The 14,634-nt window shown below is 38.3% G+C and overlaps 2 protein-coding genes across 2 annotated transcripts; one reads left to right on the forward strand and one right to left on the reverse strand.

The window, feature by feature from the left end:
* Nucleotides 1–6,644: 6,644 nt before the first annotated feature.
* LOC130743397 (U-box domain-containing protein 33-like) lies at nucleotides 6,645–11,218 on the forward strand. The gene is made up of 7 exons (XM_057595625.1): nucleotides 6,645–7,112; nucleotides 7,236–7,354; nucleotides 7,534–7,643; nucleotides 7,975–8,500; nucleotides 8,921–9,472; nucleotides 9,705–10,427; nucleotides 10,554–11,218. Exons 1-7 carry the CDS (start codon nucleotides 6,827–6,829, stop codon nucleotides 10,734–10,736), a joined length of 2,499 nt encoding a protein of 832 aa, XP_057451608.1. The 5' UTR covers nucleotides 6,645–6,826; the 3' UTR covers nucleotides 10,737–11,218.
* Nucleotides 11,219–11,488: 270 nt separating this feature from the next.
* Nucleotides 11,489–13,850, reverse strand: LOC130743398 (epsin-3-like). The gene is made up of 4 exons (XM_057595626.1): nucleotides 13,463–13,850; nucleotides 13,197–13,322; nucleotides 12,948–13,109; nucleotides 11,489–12,399 (listed from the first exon to the last, which is right to left on the reverse strand). The coding sequence occupies exons 1-4, from the start codon at nucleotides 13,603–13,605 to the stop codon at nucleotides 11,820–11,822; spliced, it is 1,011 nt and encodes a 336-aa protein (XP_057451609.1). The 5' UTR covers nucleotides 13,606–13,850; the 3' UTR covers nucleotides 11,489–11,819.
* Between the last annotated feature and the right edge of the window lie 784 nt (nucleotides 13,851–14,634).

Genomic DNA, 14,634 nt, shown 5'->3' on the forward strand with positions numbered 1-14,634 from the left:
AAAAAAACAACCACCACATCCTTACAGTCAGATGCACAAACAATGTCAAAATACCTCGGTCCCAAGTTAGAATGAAACCAACATCAACAACAATCAACTTTGCATGAAAAGCATCACCCTCCCCAAAACTACCAGAGAATCCAGAATCTAGAGCTCAACTTGCTCCCATTCTATTTTCATTATGAATCCAGCTACCATCCACATGAACATGCAACGACGCTGCACCAATATTCGTAGCCGTAACAAATCCTCGCTGCATTGAGCACCAATTTCGCCACTCCTTGATGAAAATCAAAATATGGCACGGGGCATAATTAAGATGCCATTGTTGTTCTCCAAAAACCCTATTGTGAGCTTTATGGCTTATACTTCCTCCGTTCCTATATATAAGTCACAAATAACTAATTCTCTTAGATTAAGAAAAGTAGTTACTAGTAATAAATTTGTAAAAAAATGATTTACTTTCCTAGATTACCCTTATTTACTTTCCTATGATTTTCTCTTTCCAAGTTAATACTTCTAAAGTTTATCATCTCTTTCATATTAAATATGAGGGTGAACTTGAAAAAAATTATTTAATGCTTCCTAGATATTAGAAAGTGACTTATATTTTGTAACAATTTTTAAAAAATGTGACTTATAATAGGGAACGGAGGGAGTAATTTTTATTTGAGCATTTAATGTAATTATGTTTAATTTTAAGTACTTTTCAAAATGTTTGGGCAGTCAACAATCATCCACCCGACATACCGACAATATGTTTCCTGTCGACCATGCCTAGTTAAACATACTTATTTAGGTACGAGGTTATCCCTTGAGGGGCCTACCATCCAATCATACGACCATGGCTAACTAAGCATACTTATCATACCGACCATCCTCCGAGCATGCTACCTACGGACTATGAAGATGTTGAACAAATGGAATCCCTTCACGTGCCAATCACTTGCAACCCACCCCACTAAAGATCATGTGAGCTCGCATTCGTCCACTTCACCACCAACCAACAACCCATTTCACCACCGACAGTACCCATCGTCATAACTTAACAATTTCAGCATCGAGACAATCCTTTCTCCAAGGTCAATGGCTCTCTACCTAATTAAGAAGACGATGTAGTGCTCAGAGAAGACGTCACATGCAAAGCCCTTGCACATTGTTCGATCAACGACATCAAGTTCCTTGCGTTAGAGAATCCAATCTTCCCCTTAAGATTTTTCCGATTCCGACCTCGTACTCCACGAGCTTATAAAAGGTGGAGAGCAACTATACTAAGTACACACATTTTATATCATTTTCCCATAAATCACCCACATTTAAACTTGAGCATTAAAGTGTTTGTGCATGTGTCACCGCCGAAGCATCCACACAACGAGGGTGCAACTCTGAAGCATGGAGAACCATCACATCCATCACCATTTTCTACTCATCAAAATGCTCTCCTGTGTGATTGGTTGGCTCCGTTTGATCGCAATATATAAAAATCGCACATTCAACCTATAAGAAGAAAAAAGAAAGGAAAAATTGACATATGAGACTAATAATATGTCTGTGTTGACACTTTCAACCCATCAACACTCAAAGAAAAAAAGGAAAAGAATTATTATATAATTAGTTTTTTGCTACATTGGATATTATATAATTAGTGATGTAATAGAAAAAAATGTAAAAATGAGATGAAAAAGTGTGAATGAATTAAAACTAAATGAACATGAGACCAAATAGCTATAGTATGAAGGATAAAAAAAAATAGCTATAGTATTATTTTTTCATCTTTCTAATAAATTAAACCTCGCTTGCTCTCTTTCTTTTCAGAATTCTACGTATTAAATTCAAAGCTTGGTTTTGCAACTTTAATAAGAAGGGAAATTGACGATTTTTATTTGTCGTCACCTAACGAATTAAAGTTTGGATTTTCTCCAGTTTAGGTTAAAAAAGCATATCGCTTTTTAAGTAAATTGACTTTTAAATTATAATATTAACACGTGTTTAAAAAGTGTGATAAAAACACATGTAAGAATTTTATTTTAATAACCAAATGTATTTGCGTAGAAAAATAGTAATATATGACTCTATTCATTATTTAAGAAAAGTGAACACATTTTTTTCTTAATTAGAAATTTTAAAAAGTGAAATTTTTTGGTACATCGGAAATGTAAATAAAAACATAAAGGCTGTGGGCTAACAGGTCCCTAGCCAAGAAGACATACAAGCTGAGAAGGAGGGGACTCTAAATGGAGTGTGGCACATTGAAGATCGGCCCCTAACCCGGCAAGGCAACCAGCCGCACCATTAGCACTTCTCAGAATATGCTCAAGTTGTACACTCCATGATCGTTGAAGGAGGTTCCAAATCTCAGAAAATTAAGACGCCAACTCATGATACTAGAAGCGATCATCATGCAAGGTGTTTACAATCTCAAGGCAATCGACCTCACAAATAGCCGCACTGAGATTAAGCTCATACATGAGAAGAAGGCCACTGCGTAAGGCCCAAAGCTCCGCCTTCAAAGGATCCCCACCGCTGCTACCCTCCACAAAACCAACAATCCGTTCACCGGAAGCCCCGTGAATGATTCCCATCCTATGCAATGACTCACTATACACTCCATCTGTATTCAATTTGCACGCTCCGGACAGAGGAGCACACTAGCAAGCCTGACCAAGCCCATGTCCTACATCGCCAACATCTGCCGACTGCAACAAAGCATAATCTCGCTGCTCCTGAAGAATCCAACAAACCGTAAGCTCATCACTCTAATCGCTATCACCAAGAACTGCATTAGACCGTCACCGCCATAAACCCCAAAGAGCTCCCACAAACAGGGAAGAATGTGAGCCAAACACCTGCACTCTAACCCATTCCCAAGGGCCTGCAATCATGAAATGAGGCCATGTCCAAGCATTCAACAACGTCCACACCGCACGCGAGAAAGGACGGTCACGTAAGCAATGCATGCAATCTTCAACCAAGTGATTGCACCGCGTACACCCAAGAGAGGAGGCAAGCCTGCAACGATATCTATGGGTATTAACCTGCAAAATATCATGAGCAATAAACCAGATGAACACACGAACTTTCTTTTGGGCTCTTACTTTCCAAATCCATGTCCAAGAACCTGGCTGAGGAACCTGTCCAGTGCTCGAGCACAACCACGAATAAGCATCCCTTGTCGTGTAAAGGCCTTGCCTACTGAACTTCCAAACCCAGTGGTCATCGATAGAGCTAACAAGAGAGGGCACAATCTACAGCAGTTGAAACTCCAATGGAGGAGGAATAACAGTGTTCAAGATGGACACATCCCAGGAACCATTTACAATTAAATATGCAAGAGACAACTCAGAATCAGATATATTAATAAATGACACATGCCTAACTAGTGCACTAAGCCCACACCAATCCTTGGACTAGAATGAAGTTTTACCGTTTCCCAATTTAAAGGATAAACCTTCCCGAAGCACATCCCTAGCCTTCATCAATCCTATCAAAAACGACTAAGCATTCTGCTTAGTACTTACCTCCAAAACCGACACTTGCCCAAAATACTTATTCTCCAAGACTTCCACCCACAATTTGTCAAATTGTTGTACTAAGTCCTACACTAGCTTCCCCAACAAAGTTGTATTCGCATGCGACGCATCCTGAATGCCAATGCCACCATCAATCTTTGGTAAGATTAAAGTCTCCCACCTCAAAAGATGCCATCCTCTGCTACCTGTTTCACGAGACCAAATAAAGCTACGAGTTATATTATTCAAAGCCCCAACCGTCCTTCTTGAGAGCTAGAAAACTTGCATGGAGTAGGTTGGGATCGCAGCAAGGACCGATTTCGCTAAACAAATTCTCCAAGCGGTATTCAGAAGTCGACTCTTCTAGGATGCAAGGCGCGGTCCAGAAGATAGTTGTAAGTGTTGTGGGAGGCCCGCCCACTAGGCAAATGAAACCCCAAGTATTTTCCCAGATCACGCACCATGGCGATTGGGCAGATAGAAGCAACACTACTTCTCTCACCCACACTAACCCCCTTAGAGCACAAAGCTTTGGATTTAGCATGACTAACCCGAAGACCAGAAGGATTGCCAAACTCTTCCAAAATCTCATTAACCACTAGAACTTAAATTCTTCTAGCCTTGCAAAACATAAGTACATCGTTAGCGAAGAAAATATGGGAGAGTGAGGGGCCCCTACGCACAAAACTGATAGGTTGCCATAGGCCATCATTCACTGAATTCTGGATCCTGACTGACAGCTTCTCTGTAAATAAAACAAACAAATACGAAGACATTGGGTTCCCTTGATGAAGACCCTTCCTCGAAGAGAACCAAGGAAGCCTAGTACCATTCTAGAGGAGAGTAAAGTTTGAAGAGGACACACAACTCATGACAAGGCTATCAATTACCTCAGGAAAATCAAAATCACGAAGAGTCTATAACAAGATCCGCCAATAGAGGTGGAAATAGGCCAAACTTTGCTTAAATATTTCTAGTCTGTTTCAAAAATTCAAGGCCTGAGCCTAACTAGTTATCTAGCTATCATATGCTCTTTTTTCGGCCTAAGCATTGATCTGTTGAAAGTCTGGTCTGACCTGATAACATATTTAAAAGCTTGATTTATCATATAACATTCAAGTATACTAACAAATCTATTTGTAAACATGCCAACAAATTTATAGCTAACGAGAAAAAATATAATAATATCATTATATCGTCTAAGTCAAAGTCATCAGTCTCTATAGAGGTTTATATGGTTAAATAATTATATAGTCTAACATGCTTGCTTATAAAAAAAATATAGTCTAACATGCTTAAATATACAACTAAGTCAATAAGTATATAATTTTGAGATATTATAATAGAAATTCAATAATGTTAGACTATATAAAGTGCTACAATCGTAATTTTTTTGGTGATACGGAAAAAAATTCAGCTCAAATAGCTCAACTCTTATTTAGGTGTAGAGAACAAAAGTAATTCTTTTCTCTACTATATTAGTTAAATAAAAAAATTCTTTAAAAAAATAGGAATAATCCATACTAAAAGATAGTTCGTGAAAACAAAATCATTTAGCACCAAAATCAACATCCATAATAATTTTGGTGAGTCAAGAGTACATTGACTAATCCATTTGTCGCGAATGATCACACTAAACGAGTAAACGTTAAACGGCTGGTTATAACATGATATTTTTTCTAATTGCTAATTGGCGAGAATCGATCTCCAATCTCATAGTTAAAAGATAAAGTAAGGTAACCTGTGTCTAGGGCTGTCCACCAACCCGTGACCCGCCCGAAAACCGAAAAACCCGAATTTTTTTATGTGCAAATGGGTAGGTCGGGTCGGATAACGGGTTATTTGGGTGAAAAAAAGGTGGTTTGACACGGTTATCACGGTCGGGTGCGGATATTGAAAAAAAATTCCGACGGTGTCCGACCCGACCGCTCCCTATCTTAATCATACCTGTTCATGTAGTAGTCTACTCTATAGGCATGTGATTTGAGTACCTATATAGCTCTGATGCAGGCACAACCTCTCATATTTTCTCAAAGGTTGTGATATCAAAATCATTTAATATAATTAACCGTGTACTTACTCTCTTTGTGTCACTTCGTCCATTACTTTTACTACATGTAGCTACTGTGCCTATAAACCTTTCTCCCCTAGCTATAGCTGCAAACACATCTTAATATGTATTTCTTTCTCCAAAAACGTGCATAAAGCTGCAAACTCATTTATTAATTATCTATGTATAATACTAAAAGTAAGGGCACATTTTTGATCAAAGTAAAGAGATGGATGTTGTGGTGGGTGTGCTGTATGCTCCACTGTTAGAGCTTCTAAACCATGGCAGTCATTTATGCATGCTTGACAATCCAACTTTCTTCTTCTAATCACGCAGCTGCCCCTCACCCCCAGCAAGACTTTCGAGTTGAAGCACAATTGCGGTGCGACACCAACTTTCGATCTCTCTCTCTTTCATCTTTCTATTTTTCACTTTCATCTAGATCTCAATGTATTCTCTGCATCTGGTTCCCCCTCTCATAATCTCTTCTTTTTTGCCAAATTTTTTTAAGATCTGAATGGGTAACCGGATGAACCCGCCAGAGTAACCCGCAATCCGCCCAACCCGGAACCCGAGAAAACCGATTGGCTAATCGGACGGTGACGGTCCAGTATCCATGGTGGTCGGTTTTGGTCGGTTTGAGCTTTTTTGGCCCGAACCCGTCCGAAACCGACCGGTGGACACCCCTACCTGTGTCATATCTTTAGGTTAAAAACCAACCTCCATAATATATTGTGATAAATAGAAATAGAAAAATAGAAATTGTGATATATGAATGATTAATGTATTAATGATATTAATAAGGTTTTTATGTGATAATGAGGTTTTTTATGTGAGGGTGAGAAAAGTGTTTTTCAACCATGGATCTGTGGAGTGAATGAGATTAAAAATCTCCTAAAATAAATTTAAATATATAAAATATATGAATAAAAAGTAAAAAAGTGAATGTGATTTTTCAAATTCCCTCCTTTCTCTGATCATCTGGTGTCCTGTCCTGTTTGATTCACTTTTCACCGCCGTAGAAAAATGAAACCACTCCTCCGACCAACTGTGCTTCATGAAGTCAACATTTCCAAAAAAGTCAAAGAACCTTGTTCCTTCGTTTCTTCTTCCTCTATGCTTCACAGAGGAGAGAGAGAAGAAGAAAACACACCATGATGATGAATTGATGATGATGTTACCATTTCTTCTTCTCTTCCCACCCACCACACCACTGCTTCTGCTGGTGCCCCACCACCACCTCCGCCAATAATTCTTCTTCCTTCCCATGGAGCTTTTGAACCCTCCTCACCACCACCACCACCGCCGCCGCCACCACTCACCCACATCCATTCTGCACCTTCACTTTCACCCGTTTCCCTCTTCCTCTCCTCCTCCAACTATGCATCAACGCGCTGCTGCTCCTTCCAACCCTGTTGTCGTTGTTCATGTCGCTGTCGGGAAATCGCTCGACAAAGCCGCCACGTTGCTTCAATGGACTTTCAACCACTTTCCCAATTCAGAAATTGTCTTAATCCATGCTTATCAACCTTCTCCATTCATACCCACTTTGTGTAAGCTCAATTTCTTCACTTTTCAATTTCAAAGTTCACTTCTTGTTGCACCTATTGTTATTCGGTCTCTTCTTGTAAGTTTGGCTTATTTTGCTCAATTTTGGTATCTTGACTCTTGAGCAGTGGGGAAAATGCTAGCAACTCAGGCTAATCCTGAAACTGTGTCTGCTTTTCGAAGAGAGGAAAAACAACAGACCACGATGCTCATGGACAAGTACTTGAGCATTTGTCGCACAGCTAAGGTTTTTGTTTCTTTCCCCCCTTTACATGTTGTTATGTTCTGCATTATAGTCTTCTCTGTAAAAAAATTGTGGGATTTGGATAGGTGGGTAGTTCATAATAGCTGATTTCTTTATAGTAAAGTTTGCTCTTTGCGATTGCCCTTTATTAGTTGTCTGTGTTAACATAAGTTTCTTATCAGGTTAAGGCTAGCACTATTGTAACTGAAGCTGACCAGGTTCAAAAAGGAATTGTTGATCTGGTTATTAGGCATAATGTTAGGAAGCTTGTGATTGGTGCAGCACCAGAAAAGTAAGTAATGGATTGGTTTTCTCACTTTTCTGCTTGTGCTTCTGTGTAAAACTTCCTTGTTAGTGTGCATTCAAAATGGCTCAAGTGTTTCTTAGTTTCATTCTTTTAGACCAGGTCCCGTGGATTGGAAAAAGTTGATTTTATTCTTTTGAGCTTCAAGTATTTCGTATCCCTATGTCTACTGCCAAAACTGGTTGTGTCTTCTATTGATAATTTGAAGCATACATCCTGCTTCAGTGATTTCTGTTCTTTTCTATTTCTTTCCCCCTTTTCTTTCACTGAAGAGATAAATCAATCTTTCCACTTACAATCTCATAATGGGAAATTGCAGTTGGATGAATGTGAAAAGGAATTCCGGTAAAGCACATTACGCTGCTAAAAATGCTCCCTCATTCTGTGAGATATGGTTTATCTATAAAGGTAAACACATTTGGACAAGAGAGGCTTCTGAAACACTAAGTTCATTGACTTCAAGTGCTCAACCTGAGATTGCAGCCGCAGACAGCTTGAGATCTCGATCTTTTCACTATGGTGAGAATGAATTATCCCACTCAGAATATCTCCAACCAAATTCTGCAAGAACTACAATATGTTCTGGAATTAGAAGTTGGGATCAGGGTGAAATCATTGAAACTGAAGCTACTTATTCATCTAAATCAACCAGTTGTAGCAGTCATTGTTCCCCGCAAAATGCTGCTGGGGGTTGGTTAGATACACATTCTGAGTTCATGGAAGAAAGAGTTAATAGTCAACTTATTGAAACCAAAAGAGAAGCCGAGGCAGCAAAAGGTGAGGCATTTGCAGAGCTATTAAAGTGCAAGAGGTTGGAAGTAGAGGCCATGGAGGCCATAAGGAAGGTAAGCACAATCTAGTGGCTTTACATCATTTAGGACTTTTGTTAACAAAAACATTTCTGGTCTTTTTATTTCTCTTATTAGTCATTAGACATTGAGTATACTTTCTTAAGGATTTAAGAAACTTTGACAAAGGATTACAGCAGGAGAAAATCCTTCTGTAAATGATGGGATTCTGGACACAAGTTTCTGAAACATAACATTTTCAGGTCAGAATAGTAGAAGAAGAAACACTTTTAACTGGTTTGCCCACGCTCACTAATTTGTTTGAATGTGTTGCTCAGAAATTTGTCGGACATCATGCTATGTGATTGAGGTGTATGTTTCCGAATAAGTGTCAAATGATGTTACTGTGTCTATAGTGTGATTGATTTTTTAGTAATATGACATCTCTCCCAACTAAATTATTTATTGTATCTTCAGGTCAAGTTGTTTGAATCAGCCCATTCATGTGAAGTAAAACTTAGAAAAGAGGCTGAGGATGCACTTAGAGCTACGGTACTCGAACAACAAAAGCTTTCGGATGAAAATGAAAGTATTGCTGGTAAGCTACAAATGACCATGAGAAATATTTCCCAACTAGATAGTCATGCTCAGGAAGTAACCCATAGGCGAGATGAAGTTGCATATGAACTATCACTAATTCAAGCATCCATCTCAACCCTGTGGCAAGAAAGGCAGCAGATCAGGAGACAGAAAATGGAAGCTCTTCGGTGGCTTGAGCGGTGGAAAAGTCGCGGACAGGTTGGAACAGCTCATTACAATGGGGCCATTGGGTTTGCTGAAGAATTACCTGAGATTGCAGAATTTTCATTATCAGATCTTCAAAATGCCACATGTAATTTTTCCAAGAGCTTTAAAATCGCGCAAGGTGGATTTGGTTGTATATATAAGGGGGAAATGTTGGGTAGGACTGTTGCTATAAGGAAGTTCCACCAGCAAAACGTGCAAGGACCAGAAGAGTTTCATCAAGAGGTCAGTACTCAGTTCTACCGCATTGGTCTTTCTGCTTTAAAAATTGTTATCTTAAAATGCTTAGGCATGGCTTGAGAGAATTGGAGCTGCAAACATGATTTTGATGCCTTTGAATTTCAAATTTCAATGTGTTTTTTCTTTCTTTCTGCGCAATAAAAAGGTGAAATGTGGGGTAAAATTTCTCAGTTTCTTGTGTTTCTCTGATTCAACTAATGCTTTCCTTTGTGAGCAGGTTCAAGTTCTTGGTAGGCTCCAGCATCCTCATTTATTGAATTTGCTTGGTGTTTGCACTGAAGCCTGGTCAATTGTATACGAGTACCTCCCCAATGGAACTCTTCAAGACTACCTATTTCGAAGAAGCAACAATTCCCCTTTGACATGGAAGATCCGAGCACGAATGATTGCAGAAATAGCTAGTGCGCTCTGCTTCTTACATTCTTCTAAACCTGAAACTATTATCCATGGTGATCTGAAGCCTGAAACTATACTTCTTGATTCTTCACTTAGTTGCAAGATCTGTGAGTTTGGGTTCAGTAGGCTGGTGACAGAGGAGTCTCTCTATCGTCCTAGTTTCCAATTTAGCTCAGAGATGAAGAGTGCTCACTCGTATACAGATCCACAGTTTCAGCGAACTGGAGTACTAACACCCAAGTCTGACATCTACTCCTTTGGGCTCATTATCTTGCAACTCCTCACTGGTAGGACTCCAGTTGGATTAGCAGTTCTAGTTCGCAATGCGATTTCATGTGGAAATTTGTCTTCAATTCTTGATTCTTCAGCTGGAGAATGGCCTTTAGCTGTGGCAACACGACTGGTCGAACTGGGTTTGCAATGCTGCCAACAAAATCGTAGAGACAGGCCAGAGTTAACACCTACTCTTGTAAGAGAATTAGAGCAGTTGCATGTTTCAGAAGAGCGACCTGTGCCATCTTTTTTCTTATGTCCAATCCTTCAGGTAACAAATTCTTTTTTGTTAATGAAAAAACATGACTGTTCAATACTCCCTCCCTCTAAGAGCTGATAGTCATAGTTAAATTTGTGTCCTGTACTAATTATGTTTCATATTGGATTCCCTTTTCAGGAAATAATGCATGATCCTCAAATTGCAGAAGATGGATTTACCTATGAAGGGGACGCCATACGTGAATGGTTGGAAAATGGGCATGATACTTCTCCCATGACTAATTTAAAATTGAATCACCTGCTTCTCACTCCCAATCACGCGGTTCGACTTGCCATCCAAGATTGGCTCTGCAAATATTGAAGGTTCATCAATTCATCTAGATTAAGTGCTCTTTTCCCCCCATAAGTTTTGATCTAGTTTTGTTTTAGTTCTACGGTTTTTTTCTCTCCTGTTGTAAATCTTTCTGTGTCCCACAAGTTATTGTCAATTTGATTGATCCCAACTGCAGTTGGCAGAAATTGCCTATGTTGCGCAATTCAAGTAGAGTAAAAGATTGTATTTTGGCCACGATTTCCTGGCAAGAGAACAAAGAAAAAAGGAGACCAAGAGTGGTTGGTTCAACTGGTACATGGTTGATTCTCTTTAAGCATGGTCTTAGGTTCGAGTCTTGTGTATGGAAAAAATTTCTGTAAGGAGAGCTAGTCCCATAAGGATGAAGATGAGTCTGGAGCTTATAGGATTTTCTACGGAGATGTGTCTACTCTCTAGATGCTCCTGATCTTGTAAAATTATGAATTTCTGAAATCTTGGCAAATTGCTTGGATGTCTATAATTTACGTTAACCTTTAGCTCAGAAGAATAAATAAGATGCATTTGTCCAAAATAAGCAATATTTGGCTAGGCCAAGTTAAAACATAAGAAATCTTTTGTTAGGGGTCTTTGATTTAACCTTGTGTTGCTTGGATCTTCTGTTTTTATCACCTTGTAAAATTATTTTTTTGCCAAGCTAAAAATAATTTCTGCATGTCAGATGATCCTTTAAGCGCCTTGAACATGTTATGTGATGTTTACAGTGAAAGAACAAGGTCAAATATTCGCTTTAAATATAGATATATGCGTTTCAATATACTTAGTTCTAGTCTCACCCTAACAAACGATTTGTTCATAAGGGGAAAATTGTAGCAGGAAATAAAAGGTAAGCCACATACATAATACATGTGCCATAAAATCTTCATCACAATGGTATTTCTAGAGAAATACTAGGGATACACTCTTTATGATTAGTATATTTTTAAAAAGTTCATACATCTACCTCATAAATTTATTACTTGTTTACAAAAATGAGGTGACTTTCTTAAAAATAGACCAATCATGAAGAGCGTGTTACTCACATTACTCTATTTGCAAGCACTTTCTTGCCTTCATTTCAATCTTGGACTTTCTTCATCTTGAAGAAAGAAGGGAAGAAGTGGAATGCAGTTCTGCTGAGCTAAAGGGGTGATCCTCTTCTGCTATGAATGTTTGGATTCTGGAATCTTCTTGGTTACCCTCCAAAAGTAGACTGGACTCCCCTTTCAGGCTCCACAGATGGCATACCTCCTTGCCAGGAATCATGTTTTCATTAGAGCTTGTGTCAGATTCATTGAGCATTTCATTGTTTCTCAGATCATCCATGTAGCTTTCAGTTCCTACACCATCCACTGAATTGAGAACTCCCCCATGATGACTAAGACTAGGAGACTTAACTGCTGCTGTTTCCAGAATATGGTTCGAGAAAGAGGACTGGTGTTCCTGATTTTCATGGTTGTTGAATTCAAAGTTACATCGGCCAAATGTGTCAGGCAAAGATTTTTCCTGCAGAATGCATTGTTCTGGAGTTGGTCGTTTGGAGAAACTACCAAAACCTTGAATTCCTCTGGACAACCTTCGAGCACGGTTTCTTTCTTCCTTAAGTACAGTTCCTTCTTCCATAAGTTTCAATATCCTCTCTGACTTCTTTCTAACAATTAGGCCCCAGTTGAACCTGCATGCAAATACTCAAAGTGACCTCACTATTTTGACCACTGTTGTCTATAATTGATTATGGTAAAACTGAGTTCAAGTAAGTCTAAATTGAAGTGATTTATGTTTGCGTATGTTTATTTGAAAAGTGATCTGTGTAACACTACTGTGAAATCCTGTTATGAAATATCGCAATGGGTTATGTCCACCACAGAAGCTACTTTCTCTAGTTTTTTTCTAGAATTGATTTTGGGACTAAGGTCAGCTCTCTAAATAGTTTGTCAAGCATCTAGGTAATCACCTAAAGTGATTCTGATCAATAGAAATTTATTATAGGACTCCCAAACGTGGAACCAAACACACCCAGCGCCATGCGCCAGTGTCAAGAAGAAAATAAAATTCATGAGCAGTGAGTGATTTGTTAAGGTCCTAGATTCATTAGAGATGTGGTCAAACTAGTTCTTACAATGGGTTGAAGTAGAGCAATCATCATGGTTGAGCTAACTTTGGGGTAGAGACCTAGTCCAAATTCTAAAAATGATTTTAGATTAAGAATTGGAGAAAACATACCCTTTGTCATCAATATACTGAAAGTTTATCATCTGACTAATAACATCTTTGTCACTCTGAAATTCCTCTGCAATACTTTCAGGTCCATGAGTCAACAGGTGCTCAAGCACAATCAGAGAATTGTAAGAGGCCCTCCAATTCCCATTGTCAAATTTAAGCAGTCTGTTTTACAATGATCCCATTCATCCATGATTAGATGATTAACATAAATAATGCAAAGGTCAATAACAAAAAAAGTATTTGGAACACCTTTTGTGCAGAATCTCTACAATCCTCCAATAATCATCTAGCTCAAAAGCAGCCTTTGAAATTGATCTGAGTGATGGGGAATTTGGGGCCCATGGATTTTTTCCATTTGTAGCTTCTTCTGTCATCCTGCAAATATTAAAAGGCCATCTAATCCATGTTTCTATATATCACAAAACTAGAGCTGCTTTGGCTGTAAAACAACCCATTAAAGCTAATTAAAATGTCAAAAAAATCTTATGATGGAGTCATAAAAGTGACAAGCTTACAGTTGTGCAGGGGTGACATCAGAGAGAGCTAATCTAGCACTCTTGAATTGCTCCTTGAAGAAGAAAGAAGCTTGCTTCTTAAATACATGGAACAAAGGTGTTCCCGTGTTGCTGCTGTTGTTCTTGTTCAACTGGAGTGACATATCTAAACTTTGTTACTCCCTTGCTAGAGGAAAGGAGATAGAAAATGAGGAGATCCAGAATCTGTTTCTTGGAGTTGGCTTGGGTTTATGAGGAGACAACTGAGTTTATCAGATGATGGTGTCCATGTATCCACTTTGGTAAACGTTGAATCTAAGATGGCAGGCATGTAACTGATTATTTTAATAGTAAATATTCTACTGTTATGGGATTAATCTCTTAATTTCATATGGGGGATTCAAGGTCTAAGATTAAAACATCTTAATCTTTGATATATGAAAGTTTATGTAAAACATTCAACAATTAAGCTTGTTCTCTTGAATTTAATGTATATACACTGCCATAGTAAAACTCATTTACACATACATCTGATCTAACAGCTGATGGACCATGCTGTGTGAAACTCTGAATAATGAATTTGAAATACGAGTCATGTGGATTTGGAGTAGACAATTGTAATTTGCACACACCATGTTTTGTCAAATTGTCATTTCACTCATTTGTTAATATGTTTTTCATTCTTGTAAACGTGGCTCTGCAAAGTCAAATCTATGAACTCATTGCATGGGGCCTTGCCTTCCTTCGTTGAAGTTAGAGTGTTTATTTTTTAATGGGAAATCGAAATTTGAGTGCTTGAAGTTATTTATTGGTTTTTATTCCGGGGCTTCTTCTAAAAATCTGCTTAAGGAGCCTAAAGGATGGTTGTTCAATAACTGAGAGGGGCTTGAACCTTCGATCTATTGGGACATGAGAGTTAAATTCAGAATATGTGGTAATTATGCCAACATGAGATGGGATCACATATGCTATTTCTTAATTTAATGGTTCATTTGATATATTGTATAATAAAAGGTCTGATGGTATAAGAATTGATAGTATCAGCCCTTATGGGATAACGTCTGATCAAAACTTAATATTATACAACGTTAGGTCATACACTGAATAACTTATCATATCGTTTAAAGTAATATAATCCAATGTTTCATGAAATATTGAATAAAGATATATAGTATAAAAATGATGGTGGTGCT

Source organism: Lotus japonicus, chromosome 3 (genome assembly GCF_012489685.1).
Source record: "Lotus japonicus ecotype B-129 chromosome 3, LjGifu_v1.2".
NCBI classification, from domain to species: domain Eukaryota; kingdom Viridiplantae; phylum Streptophyta; class Magnoliopsida; order Fabales; family Fabaceae; genus Lotus; species Lotus japonicus.

Bases quoted from the DNA above. Each gene is read 5' to 3' on its own strand.
- LOC130743397 (XM_057595625.1), top strand. From the start codon at position 6,827: ATGGAGCTTTTGAACCCTCCTCACCACCACCACCACCGCCGCCGCCAC. The intron at 9,473-9,704 runs GTCAGTACTCAG...CTTTGTGAGCAG, and splicing joins CAGAAGAGTTTCATCAAGAG to GTTCAAGTTCTTGGTAGGCT. The intron at 10,428-10,553 runs GTAACAAATTCT...TTCCCTTTTCAG, and splicing joins TCTTATGTCCAATCCTTCAG to GAAATAATGCATGATCCTCA.
- LOC130743398 (XM_057595626.1), bottom strand. From the start codon at position 13,605: ATGTCACTCCAGTTGAACAAGAACAACAGCAGCAACACGGGAACACCT. The intron at 13,110-13,196 runs GTGTTCCAAATA...ATTGTAAAACAG, and splicing joins GTAGAGATTCTGCACAAAAG to ACTGCTTAAATTTGACAATG. The intron at 12,400-12,947 runs GTATGTTTTCTC...ATTTGCATGCAG, and splicing joins CAGTATATTGATGACAAAGG to GTTCAACTGGGGCCTAATTG.